At 41.4% G+C, this 19,766-nt stretch overlaps 1 protein-coding gene across 1 annotated transcript in view; it reads right to left on the bottom strand.

The window, feature by feature from the left end:
* Positions 1-2,426: 2,426 nt before the first annotated feature.
* Positions 2,427-19,766, bottom strand: part of TUBA8 (tubulin alpha 8) — a 30,459-nt gene continuing 13,119 nt past the window's right edge. The window contains exons 2-5 of the mRNA XM_044678554.1: positions 15,020-15,242; positions 9,836-9,984; positions 6,528-7,208; positions 2,427-3,168 (exon numbers count right to left, since the gene is read on the bottom strand). Of these exons, the coding sequence (XP_044534489.1) occupies positions 2,875-3,168; positions 6,528-7,208; positions 9,836-9,984; positions 15,020-15,242 (1,347 nt within the window). The 3' untranslated portion in view covers positions 2,427-2,874. The remainder of the gene's footprint in view (positions 3,169-6,527; positions 7,209-9,835; positions 9,985-15,019; positions 15,243-19,766) is intronic.

Raw genomic sequence — 19,766 nt, 5'->3', positions numbered from 1 at the left:
GAAGGAAGGAAGGAAGGAAGGAAGGAAGGAAGGAAGGAAGGAAGGAAGGAAGGAAGGAAGGAAGGAAGGAAGGAAGGGAGAGAGAGTGAAGAAAGAGAAAGCCCAGTAGGATAAATGGTAATGAGCATTCCAATGAATCCATACCCAACCAATGGAACTATATGTAAAAACTCCCTTGGATTAAATGAGGTCACTCACACCTGTTCAAATAATCATGTATTTATTTATCTATTTACATGTTGTATTCTCTCAATAAATGGAAACTCCTTGAAGTCAGGGACTGTTTTCCATTTTGTCTTTGTTCCCTCAAGACCTAGCAAAGGGGAAAGGGGGAAAGGAAGGAGGGAATAAGCATTTATATAGTTCCTACTATGTACCAGGTACTGTGCTAAGTGCTTTTTACAAATATTATCTCATTTGATCCTCATTTACCTCACAGAGAAGCTGGTGTTGTTATTATCCTCAATTTACATTATTGGAAATTGAGGCAAACAGAGGCTAAGTGACTTGAGGCTCGATTTGAATTTAGGTCTTCACTCCAGGCTCAAAGGTCTATACAGTTTGTCACTTATCTGCCTCAACATGCCCCTTTTTTTTTTTTTAAATCCTTACCTTCTGTCTTGGAGGCAATACTATGTATTGGCTCCTAGGTGGAAGAGTGGTAAGGGTAGGCAAAGGGGGTCAAGTGACTTGCCCAGGGTCACACAGCTGGGAAGTGTCTGAGGCCAGATTTGAACCTGGGACCTCCTGTCTCTAGGTGTGGCTCTCAATCCACTGAGCTACCCAGATGCCCCCCAACATGCCCTTCTTGCACACTGTAGACCCGTAACAAAATGTTTGTTGGTTTGAATTGGGTCAGAACAAGCATGATCCAGATTTATCCAAGGCTCAGAGGTGCCACTCATGTTGGTCAGCATGTCAACCATGGCCAGGTCCATCCCTCCCTCTGGCACCACAGAGGGAGGGATGGTGATTGATACTCACCTGAGGTGCAGGGTGGATGGAATAGAAAGGGAGCAGAGATCAATAGACTAATAGAAACCAATAACTGGAGGGTAAGTTGGAAACACAGAATCCCAAAGATGGAAGCATCAAACCATGACTGTAAGAATGGGACAGGCAGAAGACTAAGCAACAGAAAACTTAGGGAAGAGTCAGTTAAGGCAGCAACAGTAGGTTTTCATAATGTGTGATCTAGACAGATGATGTGTGAGCTAGACAGTGGTTAACAGGGCCCGAATGAGATCATATAATAAAACAGCTCGTGTAGGGTCAGTTCCTCCAGCAGTCAGAAGCCTTGAAGAATTTACCCCGGCCACTAATGGTTAGAAGAAGCAGAATTTCCCTCCCTTTCTTATCTAGTAGGATCAGCCTTTTGACAAAATGTACATCCTTTATACAAAAGGTCCTCAATTCACTGTTCAAGCTGCTCCGAGTTTTTTGTCTGTTCTTCCCCAGTTCTAGTGAGCAATCTGTCATGGGGTTCACGAAGACAGCCTGTTGGTGGCAGGGGTGCAGGCTAGATATAGGGACCTAGAGTGATACTAACTAGCCTCTAGAGCAGTGATTCCCAAAGTGGGTGCCACCGCCCCCTGGTGGGTGCTGCAGCAATCCAGGGGGCGGTGATGGCCACAGGTGCATTTGGGGGCGGTGAATAACTGTAAGGGGGCAGTGATAGTATGTGACGGGGGTGCTAAGTGATATTTTTTCTGGAAAGGGGATGGTAGGCCAAAAAAGTTTGGGAACCACTGCTCTAGAGGAAGTAAATCTGCATTTACCTGCATGAATAAAGTGCTTTGGCTACCTAGCCTCACCAGCCACACACTGGAACAGATAGAGAAAGCGTCAAATCTGGGGCCTCCATCCAAGGAAGGGTGGCTGATAAGGAGAAATAAAGGGATCACTGGATTTAGAGCTGAAAGGAAATGGAGCCCAACATGTTCATCATCTTATAAATATTAAAATTGATAAAGGCTGGTATAATAATATAAATTAGTAATTTAATTAAAGCCATGTTTATAGATAAAGTTATCAGACCACGCGCTTGTAAGCATTCAAAACTGCCGCCTCCATTACTGTCTCGAGTCTGCTGGCCAAGAGGCCACTCCCTCCTAACCCAGGAGATTTAAGCTCTTCCCTGGGTCAAGACGTAGGCCTTCCCAAGCCCCAAAACCCGGAAACAGAAACCAGTTGAACCATGTTGGATCACGGGAAATGTAGTTTTGATACATTTCCCATGTCCATAGAAATATATACACTTTTAGATGGCATTTCCCAAATTTCACTTTTACATTCTAGACGAAGGCCTTGAGAACATGAAAGATTAAATGACTTGCTTAGGGTTACATAGAAAGTAAAAATAGAAAAATCAAGAACCCAGATCCTTTAGATGCTTCCTCATTTCCCAAAAATACAGAGGACTCAGGTGCTTTTTAAATTCTGTTTATTGAATGACAAGAACTTATAACCTCTTCTCCATCCCCATCTGCAGGCCTTCTTAAACAAAAACAAACAAATAAATAAACACATAACCCAGTTCCTGCCGCCCTGAGCTGTTGATACAAACCCGAACTATAAAATAAAACTCTTGGTTGGACCCTGCCCCAGAGGTACCTTGGATTTAATTGGAGCGCTGAACGCAGGCCACACGTTTTCTGAACAGCATACCCAGATCTGACTGTCATGTAAGAGGATAAGGTTGACTGGGTAAAAAACCAGTTATTCTCCATTCTTGAGTCTCTTAGCAACTGCCTAACTTATCAGGGTTATTTGCAGGTACTCATTCCAGTGATCCAGGCCTGTCTTGCAGATTTTATTGAGCAGAGGCCATGCAAATGAGGAGACACAGACAAGAAGTAAAGGGAACATATAGAATTAAAACTCATCCCCTTCATTTTCATCTTCAAAGGAGTCAGTGCCCACTTCTTCATAGTCTTTCTCCAGAGCAGCGAGGTCCTCTCTGGCCTCTGAAAACTCTCCTTCTTCCATGCCCTCCCCAACATACCAGTGCACAAAGGCCCGTTTAGCATACATCAAGTCAAACTTATGATCCAGCCGGGCCCAAGCCTCAGCAATGGCCGTGGTGTTGCTCAGCATGCAGACAGCCCGATGAACTTTGGCCAGATCTCCTCCGGGTACTACTGTTGGGGGCTGATAGTTGATACCCACCTAAAGAACAAAAGAAGGGAAAAAATATTAGAGTTGACTCTCAAACAAGTCGGTGGGTGTGTTGGAAATATACCAAATACCAAAGACTTTGGTGATAATGATAAACCAAGAGAGGGTTGAGAAGTTAGAAGTGAGTGGGTAAATATACATAAAAGGAGACTAGGAAGAAGAAGAGTTTGGGGTCCTCAGTCTGGAGGAAAAGGAATAGAAAAGGGGATTTAGGGATAAGGAATAGGAGCAGAGTGCTAGTTAAGATACATGGAAAATTCTAAGATTCCAAGAGCTGGAGACAGAAAGGTGCTATGAGAGGAACCATAGCACAGGAGCTGAGAAGAAAGGCAAACACAGATATTGTTGCCAATCCCTTCTTGGAATGCTTTCTTCCCACAAATTAAATCTCTTTCTACTTTTTCTTTTTCTTTATATTTCCCATCATTCCTAATACAATGTCTTCCAAATAATGGAGACTAAGTAAATATTTGCTGAATGAATGAAATCAATTATGGACAGAAAGGATTAATGGACACATATGAGTTGGTAAACAAGAATAGCACATAGGGTAGGTGTTAACGTGTAGGCAGATACACAAGACTAGAACGTGTTCATTCCCTAAATGAGACCAGATCACAAGTAGGATACTTTATAGATTGGGAATTTTCTAAAAAGTTGGTTTCTTGCCAGCTGAACATTCTAGTTCCTTTCTGAAATATAGTCAAAAAAATTTAGGGAAGATGATCTTTTAAGGATTAGGACCCATTCACCATCCTTAGATCAACAGGGTATTTATTATGTTAGCTGGTGCCCATGTGTCCTGAGAGAGGCACAGTTGAAAGAATTGAATGAAACTTGTCTAAGAAAAACCAGCCAAGCCTGACTTTCTAACTGATCAAGTGATAGCAAATGGGCAATATGGCCTCTGGAAATCCCAGTCCAGGCTGAAAAGGGGGCAATGATCCTAGCAAATGTTTCCCCACAATCCCCTCCCTCAACCTCAGGCTTAGGAGACCCCCGAGAAACTAGAAAAAAACCTGGACTACCAAATCACAATGTTCTTTGAAAGGCTCTTCGAGGGGTACTAGAAAAAAAATTCTACATTTCACCTTCTATTTCTCAACTCCATCTAATTTGGCTTTCAGTCCCACCACTTGAACAAACCTGCACTCCACAAGGTTACCAGCTATTTCTTACCTGCTAAATGTGATGGCCTCTTACAAATTCTTATCCTACTTGACTTCTCTAAAACTCATGACACTGATGATCTCTCTACCTTCTGTCTAATCTCTTCACCCTTGACTGCTTCACTGCTCCCTCCTGGTATTCCTCCTCCTTTCTGTTCCTTCTTGGTCTCCCTTGCTAGAAACTGGTGAATCCACTACCACTACCCACAGATGTTCCCTAAGGCTAGCTCCTACACCCCGCTCTCCTCTCTTTCTCAGCACCTCTCTAGAACATAAAGAAGCTTCTTAAATGATTTGTCTGCTTATGTTATGTATCCTCTCCAACCTATGCTTCCTACGACTGCCCACATTTTCCCAAGGAACAATCTGACCATGTTATTCTCCCACTCAAAAATCTCTAGTGGTTTCCATTTGGCTCTAGGATAAAATACAAACTCCTTACTCTAGACTGGAAAGCCCTTCCATAATCTGCCTCCATCATACCTCTCTAGTATTGTATTACCATCCCTTTTTGTATATTATCATCCCTTTTTGTATATTATCATCCCTTTTTGTATATTATCACTTTTCGTGATTGTATATAATATCTCTTTTGTATATAATATAATATATTATATATAATCTCTTTTCATGTATTCCAGATTCTAGCCAAAATCGAAGCTGGTAGCGATTTCCAAAAGTCAGAATCTCTGTGCTCAAACATACTCCATACTCATCTCTTCTTCTGACCCTGTTGTGTTCTATAGTGGGGAGTCAGTAAATGTTTAGAATCAATACATTTAGAACTAGAAAGGAGCCCAAGATCTAACCTCTAATTTTACAGATGAAGAAACTGAGGTCTAGAGCTGTTAAGTGACCTGAATGTGGTTACACTGATAATATATGACACGTATGGAATCTGAAACCATGTTTTCTGACTTCAGAGCCGACAATCTTTCCATTTCATGGTGATGATGGTGGTACCTGGAAAAACTCATTATTATGAGTCACTCAGCCCAAGGGAACACATGCTGCATGCTGGGCAGAATGATTCATAGTCACTTGTCCAGAGGCAATCTCCATTATCACCAATTAGACCTAGTTGGAAATAGTATCAGAGTTCATGACTACCAGCATCCAGGGACCTTTCGTAGAATCTCATGCCATGCCTTTTGCCCTCTGAGATCTGGTATTTCCTAAAATAAGAATGATTCACCTAAGTCTCTATTTGGTCTACCCATCTTCCCTAGCTTTGGCAGGAGGAAAATGCCAGTCTTGTGGTAGCAGAAGGAGATGGTTTCATTTTAAATGATTTCCTTTAATTATGTTATTTATTTCCCCAAATATATGAAAATAATGGGATGCATTTACTCTAATACCAAATGAACCCAGCAAACACAAACTTCTTTATAAGTGGGATTTTAAAATAAGTTTTAAAATAACGAGATGAGGGATGCAAATTCTCATGTTAAACAGTTATACTTTCTCACAGCTTGATTATTTGCTTGATTAAAATATGAAAATGAGAAAAGAATCCTTATATCATAAAGAAGAAAATTTATATAGTCACTAAGTTTTAGGACTATTAGGGACTCAAACTGAATTGTTATCCCTGAACCAGAATTAACAGCTTTGGGTTACAAGGGCAACTAAGTTGTCAGGGACAACTAGGTGGGACAGTGGACAGAGACAAATCCAGCCTCAGACACTTCCTAACTTTGTGACCCTGGGCAAGTCAATTCATCTTTGTCTGCCTCGATTTCCTTAATTGTAAATTGTAAAAAAATTGTAAATTAATTAACAGCACCTGCCTCACAGAGTTGTTGCAAAGATTAAATGAGATAAGTTTGTAAAGCCCTTAGCACAGTGCCTGGCATGTAGTAGATCCAATATAAATCCTTATTTCCTAAGTTGCTGGATGTGAAATTAAATTTACAATTTCTTTAATCTGATCTGTGAGCTTAACTAGGTCAGATGAATATGTGTATGTGATTATGTAGTAAATCAATTAAAACTAGAACCAAACCAACATATTTTCCAAAACTGCTAAACCAGATGACACTGGAGTAGCGTAATAATCTAATTAATCTGAAAAGAATCAACATTTCATAACAAATCCAGGAGATGGGAGGTTCAGAAACCTCCAAATGGAGGCTTTCCTTCCCTCTGTTTCCTTTGCTCTCTTTCTCTCAGTGTCCTTACCTTGAAACCCGTGGGGCACCAGTCCACGAACTGGATGGTCCTCTTGGTCTTGATAGCAGCAATGGCAACATTCACATCCTTGGGGACAACGTCCCCTCGGTAGAGCATGCAGCAGGCCATGTACTTGCCGTGCCTTGGGTCACATTTTACCATCTGGCTATTGGGCTCAAAGCAGGAGCTGGTGATCTCAGCGACCGAAAGCTGCTCGTGATAGGCTTTCTCTGAGGAAATGATGGGCGCGTAGGTGACCAAGGGGAAGTGAATACGAGGATAAGGCACCAAATTGGTCTGGAACTCCGTGAGGTCCACATTAAGGGCTCCATCAAAGCGGAGAGAGGCGGTGATGGAGGAAACGATCTGGCTAATGAGGCGGTTGAGGTTTGTGTAAGTCGGACGCTCGATATCCAGGTTTCGACGGCAGATGTCGTAGATGGCCTCATTGTCTACCATGAAGGCACAGTCAGAGTGTTCCAGGGTGGTATGAGTGGTCAAGATGGAGTTATAAGGTTCAACCACTGCAGTGGAGACCTGAGGGGCCGGATAGATGGCAAACTCCAGCTTGGACTTCTTGCCATAATCGAGGGAGAGGCGTTCCATCAGCAGAGAGGTGAAGCCAGAGCCAGTGCCCCCGCCGAAACTATGGAAGATGAGGAAGCCTTGAAGGCCTGAACAGGAGTCTGTCTAAGAGATAAAGAGAAATCAAAAGGAACCATGGAGATGAAAGAGTGTATTAATTGGAAATTTTGTACCTTTAGACTCCATCTCCCAGAATTCTTTCCCCGTCCCAAAATTCTCTAATTAATACATTAATGTATTGATTAGAAATTTTGTACCTTCAGACTCATCCCCAGAATTCTTTCCCCATCCCAAAATTCTCTAATTAATATATTAATGTATTAATTGGAAATTTTGTACCTTTAGATTCCATCTCCCATAATTCTTTTCCCGTCCCAAAATTCTCTAATTAATACAAGAGTTTGGGAGAAAGGGCTGTGAGTGGGCAAATGGTCTGATTTGCCAATGTCCCTTTGATCCAAGGCCAGCACAGATAGAACAAAGGCAAATCAGACTGTGTGCCATTTAACTGTGTCTCATATTGGCAAAAAAAAAGATCAACATAAGCAGCACGCTCAGCCTTAAAGAAAAAGCAGCACTGTTTTTCTTAGGAGTATATATGCTGCCTGTTTGTCTTTTTTTTATTTAAGCCCTCACCTTCTGGCAGTATCAGTTCTAATATAGAAAATCAGGAAGGGTTGGGCAACGGGAGTTCAGTGACTTGCCCAGAGTCACACAGCTAGGAAGTGTCTGAGACCAAATTTGAACCCAGGACCTCCCATCTCCAGGCCCGTCACTCTGTCTACTGTCCTGCTTTGTCATGATGATGGACGATTTCCTTCTGGATACTTTCTCTTGGTTTTCATGGTACTTCTCTCTCTCTCTCTTTTTTGTTTCATCGGTATGTTTTGTTTTTAAATTACAAACATTTACAGATTATTCCCACTTCATGCAAGGTCTCTTGCAAGAATGAAAAAAAATTAGTAAAACTAATAGTACAGTGACTTCATCTGAAAGTACATGCAATATTTTCAGATCTATAGCACACACTCTCATTTCTCTATTTAAAAAAATTTAAGACATCTATTTTCTCTGTAATCTCCTACCTCATTGGGAAAAAGAAAAATGAATTTCTTATAGCAAATAGGTATAGTAAAGCCAAAAAAAAATCCATCAATGCCACACTATATATATATATTTTTTTCCTATCCTCCAAATTCATCACTTCTGTGTAATGAATAGTATTCTTCCTCATCAGTTTTCTAAAATCACGAATTGTCATTGTATGATTGATCATGGTTCTTCCAGCTTTCAAAGTTGTCTGTTTATATAGTGTTGTTGCTGTTGTATAAATTACTCCTGGTTCTGCTCATTTCATTATTTATCAGTTTATTAAAATCCTCAAAACTACCTATTTGCTGAATTCAGACCTTCTCATGATCCCTGTCTTATCCCTCGGGACAATCCACCAAAAATCAACCTCATAGTCTAAGGGGAAGATCCAGTGGTCATGCTTGTCTTGAAGTATGCCTGCCTGCTCTATTGTATACTAAGGTGATGATTTATATACTACCTAGAAAAAGGAGCCTTCACAGTAGGATGGGGAAGATGAAAAGGTCTGAACTCAGCATATACCTGTTACTAGTCTCACTTCTCAACTTGGACACAATGGAAATAGGTCCTGATCAATAACACCTGTAAAATCCAGTGGCTATGGGAGGTGGGGAAGGAAGAGGGGAGGGAAGGAATGTGAATCATGTAGCCATGGGAAATATTCTAAATCAATCAATTAAATAATTAATTAAATGAGTAGATTATGAAAAATATAATATTATTTTTATATTGTATATAATAATATTGTAATAAAAATATAAAATCATAAAAAACAAAAACCAAATCAATTAATTAATTGATGCGTCCATCTAAGCCAAACAAACAAATAAATAAATAAATGAGCGGAGGAAACAAATAAATAATTAAATAAAGTTTTTCAGGGCTCAACTTGGACACAGTGGGCCCAATTGCCCCTTCCCCAAATGGTGCTTGGGATTTCTTTTCTTTTCTTTTCTTTTCTTTTCTTTTCTCTTCAAAACCCTTACCTTCTGACTTAGAATCAATACTAAATATCAGATCCAAAGCAGAAGAGAAATAAACGCTGGGCAAGTGAGGTTAAGTGGCTTGCCTAGGGCCACACATCTAAAATGTACCTGAGACTAAATTTGAACCCAAGACCTCATGTCTCTATCTGAGTCACCTAGCTACCCCAATGGAGAAGTTTTCAAGCAGGAAAAAAAAAAAAAAAAAAAAAAAGCTAAGGTCCCTGGTTTCTAGTTGCAACCTAATTAGATATTTAGGTTGTAGTCATGAATATACAAAGTCTGATAGCAGATAAATTCTAAAGAGCTTTGGACCCACACGGTATTGTCATGAGACCTGAATTTCAGTTCCAGATCTTCTGTTATCTAACTGCGTGACCTTAAATGAGGAACCTAATCTCTCTGTAACTAAGTTTCCATATCTATAAAAGGAGGTTGAACTAGATGGTCCTTCCAAGAGGGGCCAGCGGTTATGCTTATCTTAGAGCCCATATTCAGTGCAAACCTATAGATGTCACCATTTCTCAGCAGTTTCATCCTTTGAAGCTATGGCCAGTGACTTGACATCGAAGGACATTTCCCTGACCAGCTCGGAGAGAAAACAGTCCTCCAGCCATCCTCATCATTGCCTACCCCTTAACCTTTCCACACACTTACCAGTTTCCTGATTCGGTCCAACACCAGGTCAATGCTCTCCTTGCCAATGGTATAATGGCCACGGGCATAGTTGTTGGCAGCGTCTTCCTTTCCAGTAATCAGCTGCTCTGGATGGAAGAGCTGTCGATAGGTACCAGCCCGAACCTCATCTGCAAAGAGAAAAAGATCATAAGTATTTTTCCTTGCCACTATCAAAACCAAAACCAGAACTAACACTGCTCCTGCCCTGGGCACCTGAAATCAGTGGAGGATAAGGAAAAGCATCAATATCAGGGGTGACCAGGTGGCTCAGTGGATAGAGAGCCAGGCCTGGAGATCTGGCTTCAGGCACTTCCTAGCTGTGTGACCCTGGGCAAGTCACTTGACCCAGCCAGATATCTAGCCCTTATTATTCTTCTGCCTTGGAACCAATAATCAATATTAATTCTAAGACAGATGATAAGAGCTCAAACAAAAATATCAATGCAAAGGCAATATGAGTCAGCCATTTCCACAGCCCATAGTCAACTCAGACTTCATCCTCCCCAATCCCTGTCCTCCTCTGTGTTCCCTTTCTACTGTGTCTTTGGAGCTCTTTTTTTTTTTTTTTAATAATCTCTCCTTCATCCCCATAGCACCTTATCTCTCCCTCTCCATTCCTCCGATCTCTGATACTCACTGAAACCTAGTTTTAGATGCCAATACCTTTTTATGCTCTTTCTAAGACAGACTACTCCTTCTCTTACACTCTTTTACATACAGTCAAGCAGTCAGTCACACTAGGCTAAGTGTTGGGGATACAAAGAAATGCAAAAGACAGTCCTTGCCTTCAAGGAGCTCAAATGCTAATGGGGGAGGCAACATTTTTGCATAAACTATATATAGGATAAACAGGAAATAATCACTCCATAGAGAGAAAGTACTAAAAGGAAACTGTAGTTCCTGAACTAGAAGGAAGGATGACCACTGGCCCCTCATGGAAGGACTATCTAGTTCAGCCTCTTTTTTTTTGATAGATATTGTGATAATTAGATTAAGTCTACACTGCCCATCTTTAGATTTAATCACCAAAGGTGAGAGCAGCTCTAAATCTGGGAGGTTGGTGACCCACATGTGCTGGAGTGGGTGGCGAATTGGAATCAACTGACTGCCCCCTAGGCAGTACTATGAGAATCATCTATTGTGATTAGATATGCAAATTAGGAGGGAGGTACAGGAAGTGATGCATAAGTGACCCCTTTAAAAGGAGAAGGTCCTCAGTCAGCTGGAAGGTGCTGGTGAAGAGGACTGCTGATGAAGGAGCTTTTCTGGACTGTGGAGGAGTGCTAGCTGGAACACTAAAACCTTGGTGAGTTTAAAGACTGACTCAATCTTCCTGAACTTCTCTTAAGGAACTTCTTTTAATAGACTCTGTGAATGAAGCAAAGCCTTTGGGCCTCTGACTCTCTGCTGAGGATTAATTAGATCTCCCTGGATTAATTAGAGGATTTTAGTAATTTACCTACTGTGTTAGATTCTTTTTTTCCTTATTTCCTCTCTCTCTTCTCAATAGTAAATAAACTTCCATAAAGTCAATTTTGACTTGAAGTTATTCCAAATTGGGGAGATTTCCCCTGGCAACCACCTCTTAATATATTGAACCCCAAAACCCCTTTTCCCCCCTTACAATATGGAAACTCAGTTTCAAAGAGATTAAGTTCTTCATTTAAGGTCAAGTTAGACTGGGAATGATTTTGTAGAGAAGGTAAGATTTTAACTGGGACTTAAAGTCAGGATGTGAAGATGAGGAGGGAGAGCATTCCAGGCATGGCCAGTAAAAATTCCTGGAACAGAGAGATGGAGTGTCTTGTTTGAGGAACAGCAAGGAGATCAATGTTACTGGATTGAAGAGTATGGGCTATGAGGTGTAAGAGGTCTAGAAACGTGGGGGTAGCACTAGGTTATAAAGGGCTTTGAACACCAGAGGATTTTATATTTAATCCTGGAGGTGATAGGAAACCACTGGAATTTATTGCAGAGATGAGGGGGAAGTGATGTGGTCTGCCTTGAGCCTTAGAAAGCTTTCACTTAGGTAGCTGAATGGAGAATGGGCTGGTGTAGGGAGAGACTTGTGGCAAGTAGACCAAGCAGCAAGCTCTTGCAAATAGTCCAGGCATAAGAAGATAAAGGCCTGCACCAGGGTGATGGCAGTATCAGAGGAGAGAAGGGGGGAATATTAGAGAGATGCTGCAAAGGTGAAATCAACGGGCAAGGAAGGACAACAGATTGTTTGGGGATGGGGCATGAAGAGATAGTGAGGAGTTGAGGACGAAACCCATGTTCAAGTCTAGTAAACTGGGAGGATGGTGTTGCCTTCAATAGCGATAGGGAAGTTGAGAGGGTGGGAACATAGTGGGGGAAACAATGAACCTTGTTTTGGACATGTTGGGTTGTCTTGTAGATATCTACAGGACATCCAGTTCGAGATATTAAATAGACAACTAGAGATTCAAGACTGGAGCTCAGCAAAGAGGTTAGGGCTGGATAAGTTGATCTGAGAATGGTCTGCATAGAGATAATTGAATTCATGGGAGTTGACAAGCTTACCAAGAGAAGTAATCTAGAGGGAGAAGAGCAGAAGACAGAGTTCTATGGGACATCTACAATTAGTAGACAGAATCTGAATGAAATTCTAGCAAAGGAGACAAAGAAGGAGCAGTCAGGTAGAAGGAGAACCAGAGAGTGGTGTCCTGAAAACCTAGAGAGGAGATAGTATCAGTGAAAAAGAGTGATAAACTGTCCAAGACTGCAGAGAAGTCAAAAAGGCTGAGGAATGAGAAGTCATTGGATCTGACAACTGAAAGATTGTTGGTAAAATACAGGTTAAGAGGGAATATTTGACATTTTCTTGATCCTCACTGCCATTTTTATACCTGCCTTGTGTCACCACCACTCAGTGACCATTTCTCCTTTGAAGTTCATCTCCTGTCCACATCCTTATTGCTGTCTTCTGTGGACACATACGCAACTTTTCTTCCTCCCTAACAAGTTCAATAAATCTCAAAGTTCAATTCTCAACTCCACACCCCTTGCTCTCTTGAATATCCTGATTGCCAAGTTCTTCTATCTCCTCAGTTCCCATAATCTTCCTCACCAGTCTACTTCAAACACAAACAAGAATGATTTGGGGCCTCATCTCTCACTCACCCCCAACTCAACTGAATTTTTCCCAGGTGCCAGAATTATTTGTCATAGATAGCTCTGTGCAGATCAGCTAGTCTGGCTTTGAGGATAAGAGACTTCCTTTCCTGTTCTCCTCTTTACCATCCCAAACTCAGAAAGATGGAACTGGTAGTGGAAGAGCTCTAAAGAGGCAGGCATCAGTGACATGAGGATACAATCCATAAAGGAAAAGATCTATGTATGTAACCCAACTGCATTGGGAAGAACCAAAAGATTTAACAAGTTAACAAAAGATTTCTCAAAGAATTTTAAAGAATTAGAAGGGAGCTTAGAAATCCAAACCCCTCGTTTTTAAAATAATCCTTACCTTCCATCTTACAATCAACTCTATGTATTGGTTCTAAAGCAGAAGAGTGGTAAGGGCTAGACAATGGGGGTTAAGTGACTTGACCAGGGTCACACATCTCTGGGTGTTGGCTCTCTATCCACTAAGCTACCCAGCCACCACCACCCTCCAAACCCCTGATTTTAAATGATGAGAAAATTTGGATCCAGCAAGGGGAAAAACCTTCAACAAGTAGTAAGAGACAGAGTAAGACATGAACCCAGCTCTTCTGACTCTGAGTTCCTTGCTCTTTTCCACCACATCACATTCTCCCTCTTCACCTATAAATATCCATGAAGGGAACCATTCTTGTCCCTATTCTAACTATATCTTTCCATCAGTCATACAACTTCATTTTAAAATTTTTTATTAAAATTTTTTCAATGACACATAAAAACATTTTTTAACCCTTACCTTCCTTAAAAGGTCTTAGAATCAACACTAAATATCTGTTCCAAGGCAGTAGAATGATAAGGGCTAGGCAGTGGCAATGGGGGGTTAAGTGACTTGCCCAGGGTCACACAGCTAAAAAGTGTTAGATTTGAACTTAGGACCTCCCCTCTCTAGGCCTGATTCTCCATCCACTGAGCCATCTAGCTGCTCCCCAAAAATTTTTGACAATTGTCTTCTGACATAGTCATACTACTTCCAAAAAGGCTATCAAATATTTTTCCAGTTGCCCATAAGGGTAACCTTCAGGTTTGAGTTTGCTTGTTTTTTAATCCACATTCACAAGGAGGTGCCTGGAAATTCTATTTCATCGCAGAATAGGATTTTACCAAATAGCTTTTATGAAGTTGCTCCAAATGCTGGGTGAGGCGAGAGGCAGATTGATAGCGTAACAAGCCCAACTGATCATGACTTTTCAGGACTACCAAGCATGAAGCATGCTTCCCACCTCTCAGCAAGGAGGTTCTAGAATGAGATGCATCTGTTCAGCTATGGCCAATCGATTGGTTAGTTTTGCTTAACTGTGTGCTCATATGTTGTTTTTTTTTTTTTAAACCCTTGTACTTCGGTGTATTGTCTCATAGGTGGAAGATTGGTAAGGGTGGGCAATGGGGGCCAAGTGACTTGCCCAGGGTCACACAGCTGGGAAGTGGCTGAGGCCGGGTTTGAACCTAGGACCTCCTGTCTCTAGGCCTGGCTCTCACTCCACTGAGCTACCCAGCTGCCCCCTCATATGTTGTTTTTTAAAGAGCATCAGAAACTTTTTTTTTTTAAGCAAAGGACAAAGAAATTAGAGGGAATTCTTATGGAAGCAGGGGTTGGATAGACGGTCTTTGAAATCCATTCCAACTGAGCTTCTGTGTAATCCTGGGTCAGTGTACTTGGACTAGGGATTGAATTTTCATGCTCCAACTAATAGGTTGTATGACTTTGAGCAAGTCCCTTTCAGCTTCTCTCAGCATCGGTTTCCTCCTCTGCGAAATAAAGAGGTTGGACTTGGTGGTTTTTTGAGGTCCCTTTCAAATCTAACGTCTTTGTTTCTGTGATCCTCTTACTAAGAAACTCTGGATGTGGTTGTGTTGTAGACTGTCAGATCCAAGAATGGGAACAAAACGTAAGGAGGCATGCACCACCTCCGGGCAAAATCAGGATTTTCCAGCATTTGTCGGTGTCCACGTTGGGGCCAGTCCTGATGAATAGGCACTTACCTACTACAGAGGGTTCCAAGTCAACCATTACTGCCCGGGGCACGTGCTTCCCTGTGCCAGTCTCACTGAAAAAGGTGGTGAAGGAATCATCATTGTTGATCTTGCTGGCCTGGGTGCCAAAAGTACCATCCGCTTGGATGCCATGCTCTAAGCAGAAGAGCTCCCAACAAGCATTGCCGATCTGGACTCCTGCTTGACCCACGTGGACTGATATACACTCACGCTGTGAGAGGGGAGGGAAGAAGAGGGAGAATATAGAGGGCAAATGATTCCTTCGCCTTATAGTCCCCTCCCCACCCCTGCCCCCATTTCTGGGAGTTTGTTCATTCCTATAATGTCCCTCACTAGAAACTCAATTCACCTTCAACCCTCCACCTGAACACCTCCAGGTCTGGCTTCTTGGGTCTGGGATAATGATCCCCTGGAATGTGACCTGACATTATACCCTCTTCCCTTTGCCTCCCAAGAGGTCACAGGATTGTTTGCCGTATAAAAGCAGGAGCTTAAAGGTCTAGTTTGAAGGTCTGGATTTTTGCTAAAAAGAGCAAATTCCACATTCCTTCTCTCTCTTCCCTTCTCTACTTCAACCAAAGTAACAACAACCTTCAGGGCAGAGCTGACTACCAGCCAGCCCAGAGCCACAAGGCTTGCAAAACATATTCCATTAGAGAAAGCAGGTGACTCATCTATTTATTTCTATTCTTATCCATGGTTTGACGCAGACTGGGATGGCATTTAGGAGCTCCGAGTTATCCAGAATGGGAGTGGAGCTCCCTACCCATTCCTGAAGCAAGGACTGACTGTATTGGACTATAGGCTCCAATGGGTGCTGTAAAATTTTCTAATTCTCCAGGGGCAGAACTAACACATGGACAGCAAGGCAACATCCCTACATCTTTTTCCCCCAAAGAATGGCAGGACCAAGTGCCTCCCAATTTGATAATCCCACAAGTGTTTAAGGAAAACTTTCTACAAGCCTACATCTATTCTATACCCTGAGAGATAGAGGACAAGTATAATGTATGGTCCATACTACCAAAGAACACACAAGTTAGAAACAAATAAGAAACAATTAGGAATCAATACTAGACAGATTTTTAATAAAGTAGTAAATTCATAGACTAACAGTTTAAAGCTAGAAGGGTGCTTAGAGATAGATCATCTAATCCAATGCCTTCATTTTACATATGGGGAAACTGAGGTCCAGAGAAGCAAATAGACTTTTTCAAAAGCATTTAGCTAATCAGTGGCAAAATCAGGGCTAGAATCTAGGTTCATTGTCTTTTTCTTTTATACTACAATTTAAAATAATTAAGCAACAAAATAAGCATAAGTGCTCTGGACCATTGGGTGTGTAAATAGAATTTTATACCCTTGAACTACATTTCCCAGAATCCCTTTCCCTTCGTCCCCATGTTAAGTTCTTACATTTGCAAGATAAAGTTTGTGTAACCTCTCTCTCTCTCTCTCTCAGAGCTGGGAAACTCCTCTTTACTAAGGCTATCACTTTCCTCATTATTGTGTATTAATTTTTAATCTTACATGGGAAATGTTCTGACCCATACTTCCCTGGCCCAAAATCAGTCAGGCAACTATCATTTATTAAGTGGCTCTAAAGAGAAGAATAGATAAGAGTGATAAATCAGTGGCCCCAACTCTGGTCCTGGAGGTCTCCTTTTAGCATCTCCTGGGCCCTCTCTCAAAGATTCTGCTCCATCCCACAGTTTCCCCAATTCCACCTTTATCTCAGAACGTCCCTTAGGCACAAGAGTAGGAGGTTTAAACTTCAGAGGCTTTTTTATGGTCTGGACCCTTGATGGCATTAGGATTCTCTAATCCTGCAGTTAGCTGTGGCTTTCTAGTTTCTTAAAGGTGGCATCATCACTCTGAAGTAATAGGGCATCTTAAAGGCTGACCTCCACACATTCCTTTGCTTTATAAACACTGGAAAGGCAGGGCCATGTCTTTATCTAATTCTGTATCTCCTCCAACACCTAGCAAAGCACTCTTGGACACTCTCTGTGCATAAGCTTACTGAATGGGAGAGTGGGGAGACAGAAACAGAGAGTTTAATATAAAGTGAAACTAGCAGAACCAGGAAAAAAAAATTCAAAATAACAACATTTATGTAAATACAAGAATCTTGTACAAAAATTAGAAAAAACAACTTTGAAAGGCTTAAAAACCCTGATCATTGCAATAAGGACAGTGATTCTAGAGGATCGAGGGCGAAGGATGCACCCCAATGAGACCTCCTGTCTCTGGGCCTTTCTCTACTGTCCCTAGATGTATTATATATTTAAAAGAAATGTATTATATATTTTCAAAGAAAAGTTGTACATAAGAAAGAATTCTCCATTTTTTACCATTCTCTTTCTGAACTACTGTGGAAACAGAAATGTTCATTTAAGTTGATGTTTGTTGGGTTCTAAATGAAAAAGAATGAAATTCTTAAAAAAAAAAAAAACAGAGAAAAAGGAAAGGAGAATATTAAAATGGGTAATACTTTACCCTTTTAAAAGAACACGAATTTGAAGCCTAAAGGCTTGGATCAGTTCTGCCCCCTGTGTTATGGGGCAAATCACTTTACCTCTTAAGCCTTAGTTTCCTAATTTGTAAAATGAAAGGGTCATATAGATAATCTCCAAAATCTCCTCTATCTCTAAATCTGATTCCCTGCTGAGAGAAGTAATAGGATGAGCTAAGGTGTTACAAAATTATTCAAGGAAGAGTTAACTATAAACCACCAGCTTAGTGACCTCCATATGTTCAGTTGCCTCTTCTTCCCACCCCCCCAATAAAAACTCTTTTCTTCTGTCTTAGAAACAGTACTCTATTGGTTCAAAGGCAGAAGAATGATGAGGGCTAGGCAATGGGGGTTAAGAGACTAGACCAGGGTCAAATAGCTAAGAAGTGTCTGAGGTCAGATTTGAACCCAGGACTTCCCATCTCTAGACTTGGCTCTACCTCCTCAGTTTCTTCTTTTTTTATTTTATGACCCCATACTATTAATCAATATGCCCATCTTCTTTCACAGTCTCTACCTATAGAATTCAAAGCAGGCTGTTTTCACTACCAACCTTGTCCACTAAGGTTATGGGTTATGGGGGACCAGGAATGTAACCCCAACATGCTCAGAAGCCAGAAGAAACTGTCTTCAATCAAGGGTAATGGAAAGTCGCCAGAGGAAAGAAAGGAGGTTAAAATGGCAGGACAGGGAACAGAAAATCCCTACATGATTACATTCTTCTCCTCAGAGCCAGGGGTCTTCCTCTTTTGAGACTATATAAAATTCTCCCAGCCCACTGCAATATCAGGTGGAGTCCCTTTTCCCTTGAAAAGGATATTTGGGATGGAAGGGGGGGGGGGGGGGAAGGCTAGCAGGCTCTCCTGCCCAAATCCTCCAGCTTATAAGATTGAAAAAGCCTTCTCTAGCATCATCCTAATAAGCTTCTCCAGAGCCCTGAATTCTTAAAATGAAATTCTCCCATATGAAAAAATACAACCCGGAAAGAGAGCCTGGGAAAGCCTGTCCTCCTGCCCACCAACAAGGGAGAAGCTAGCAAGACGATGCACTGGCCAAACTCCACATAGAAGTCCCCACGGTCAGTGTTTCAAAGCAGTAATCTAAGGCAATAGTCAAGCCACATCAAGGCAGCGGCGCCTTCTTGCCCCTCATTTCAGATTCTAAAATTTCAGATCAGAAGCAAAGAAAACGAAAGGTTGGCTCGTAAAAGCGGCTTCTTTGAAAATAGGTCAGCCCTCCCTAACAGAGCCAAGGGCTGATATGCCTCAGCCCTAGCTGGGGTAAGCTGATCCTTCAGAGGAAATTTAAGTCCTAGGACTGCCACAAACTCATATTTCAAATACCCTTTCTGGCCATCCAGGACGCACACTTATTCTTTCTAACTATATCTGCGTGGCTCTATTTTAAACCTGAGCTTGTCACCCCAGGGCCTCTGCTTTCAGGGGTTGTTTTTTGTCTAATCTCTGACTGATTGTATGAAGTTAGTTTCAGCACGTGAGTTTATTTAGCCAGCTGGAGGTGAGTTATTTGGGGAGGGGGTCCCATTTCCCTGAGAAGTACATGTGTGAGGCTTAAAATCATACAGCGCTAGGCTTCTCTCCAGAAGACTGACCTTCTAGCCTTCAGGGATAGTGAGGTGGTCCAGTGGGTAGGGTACAGGGCTTGAAATCAGGTAGACATCTTCTGGAGTCCAAATCTGGTCTCATACACTTACTGCTGTGTGGTCCCAGACAAATTATTTAACTTTGTTTGCCTCAGTTTCCTTATCTGTCAAATGAGCTAGAGAAGTAAATGACAAACCACTCTAATATCTTTGCCTAGGAAATCCCAAATGGGATTGTGAAGAGCTGGACACAACTGAAAAACAAGTGAACAAAGTCTTCAGGTCACCTAAGCTATCCTTGACAGATATTTGGAAATACCAGCAAAGAAAATATTATACTATACTTTCAAAAGCTCCTGTTCTCACCTCCCCATCAAGAAATCCTTTCAAACATTTTAACTTCTGTCACTCAGGGTTCCATTGTAATGTATTTCTCTCTAGATGAAGAATAACTGGTCACATCATCTTTTCTAAAAGATTTCTTCATCTTTTTTTTCTCTCTCTCATTCTTTTTCTCTTTCTCTCTTTCTCTTTTTCATTCTCTTTCTTTCTCCCTTTCTCTCTCTTTCTCTTTCTTTTTCTATCCTTTCTTCTTTCCTTCCTTCCTTCCTTTCTTT

Source organism: Gracilinanus agilis, chromosome 5 (genome assembly GCF_016433145.1).
Source record: "Gracilinanus agilis isolate LMUSP501 chromosome 5, AgileGrace, whole genome shotgun sequence".
Taxonomy (NCBI): Eukaryota; Metazoa; Chordata; class Mammalia; order Didelphimorphia; family Didelphidae; genus Gracilinanus; species Gracilinanus agilis.
The sequence above is the reverse complement of the archived record's forward strand: the minus strand, read 5'-3'. Positions and strand labels throughout refer to the sequence as shown.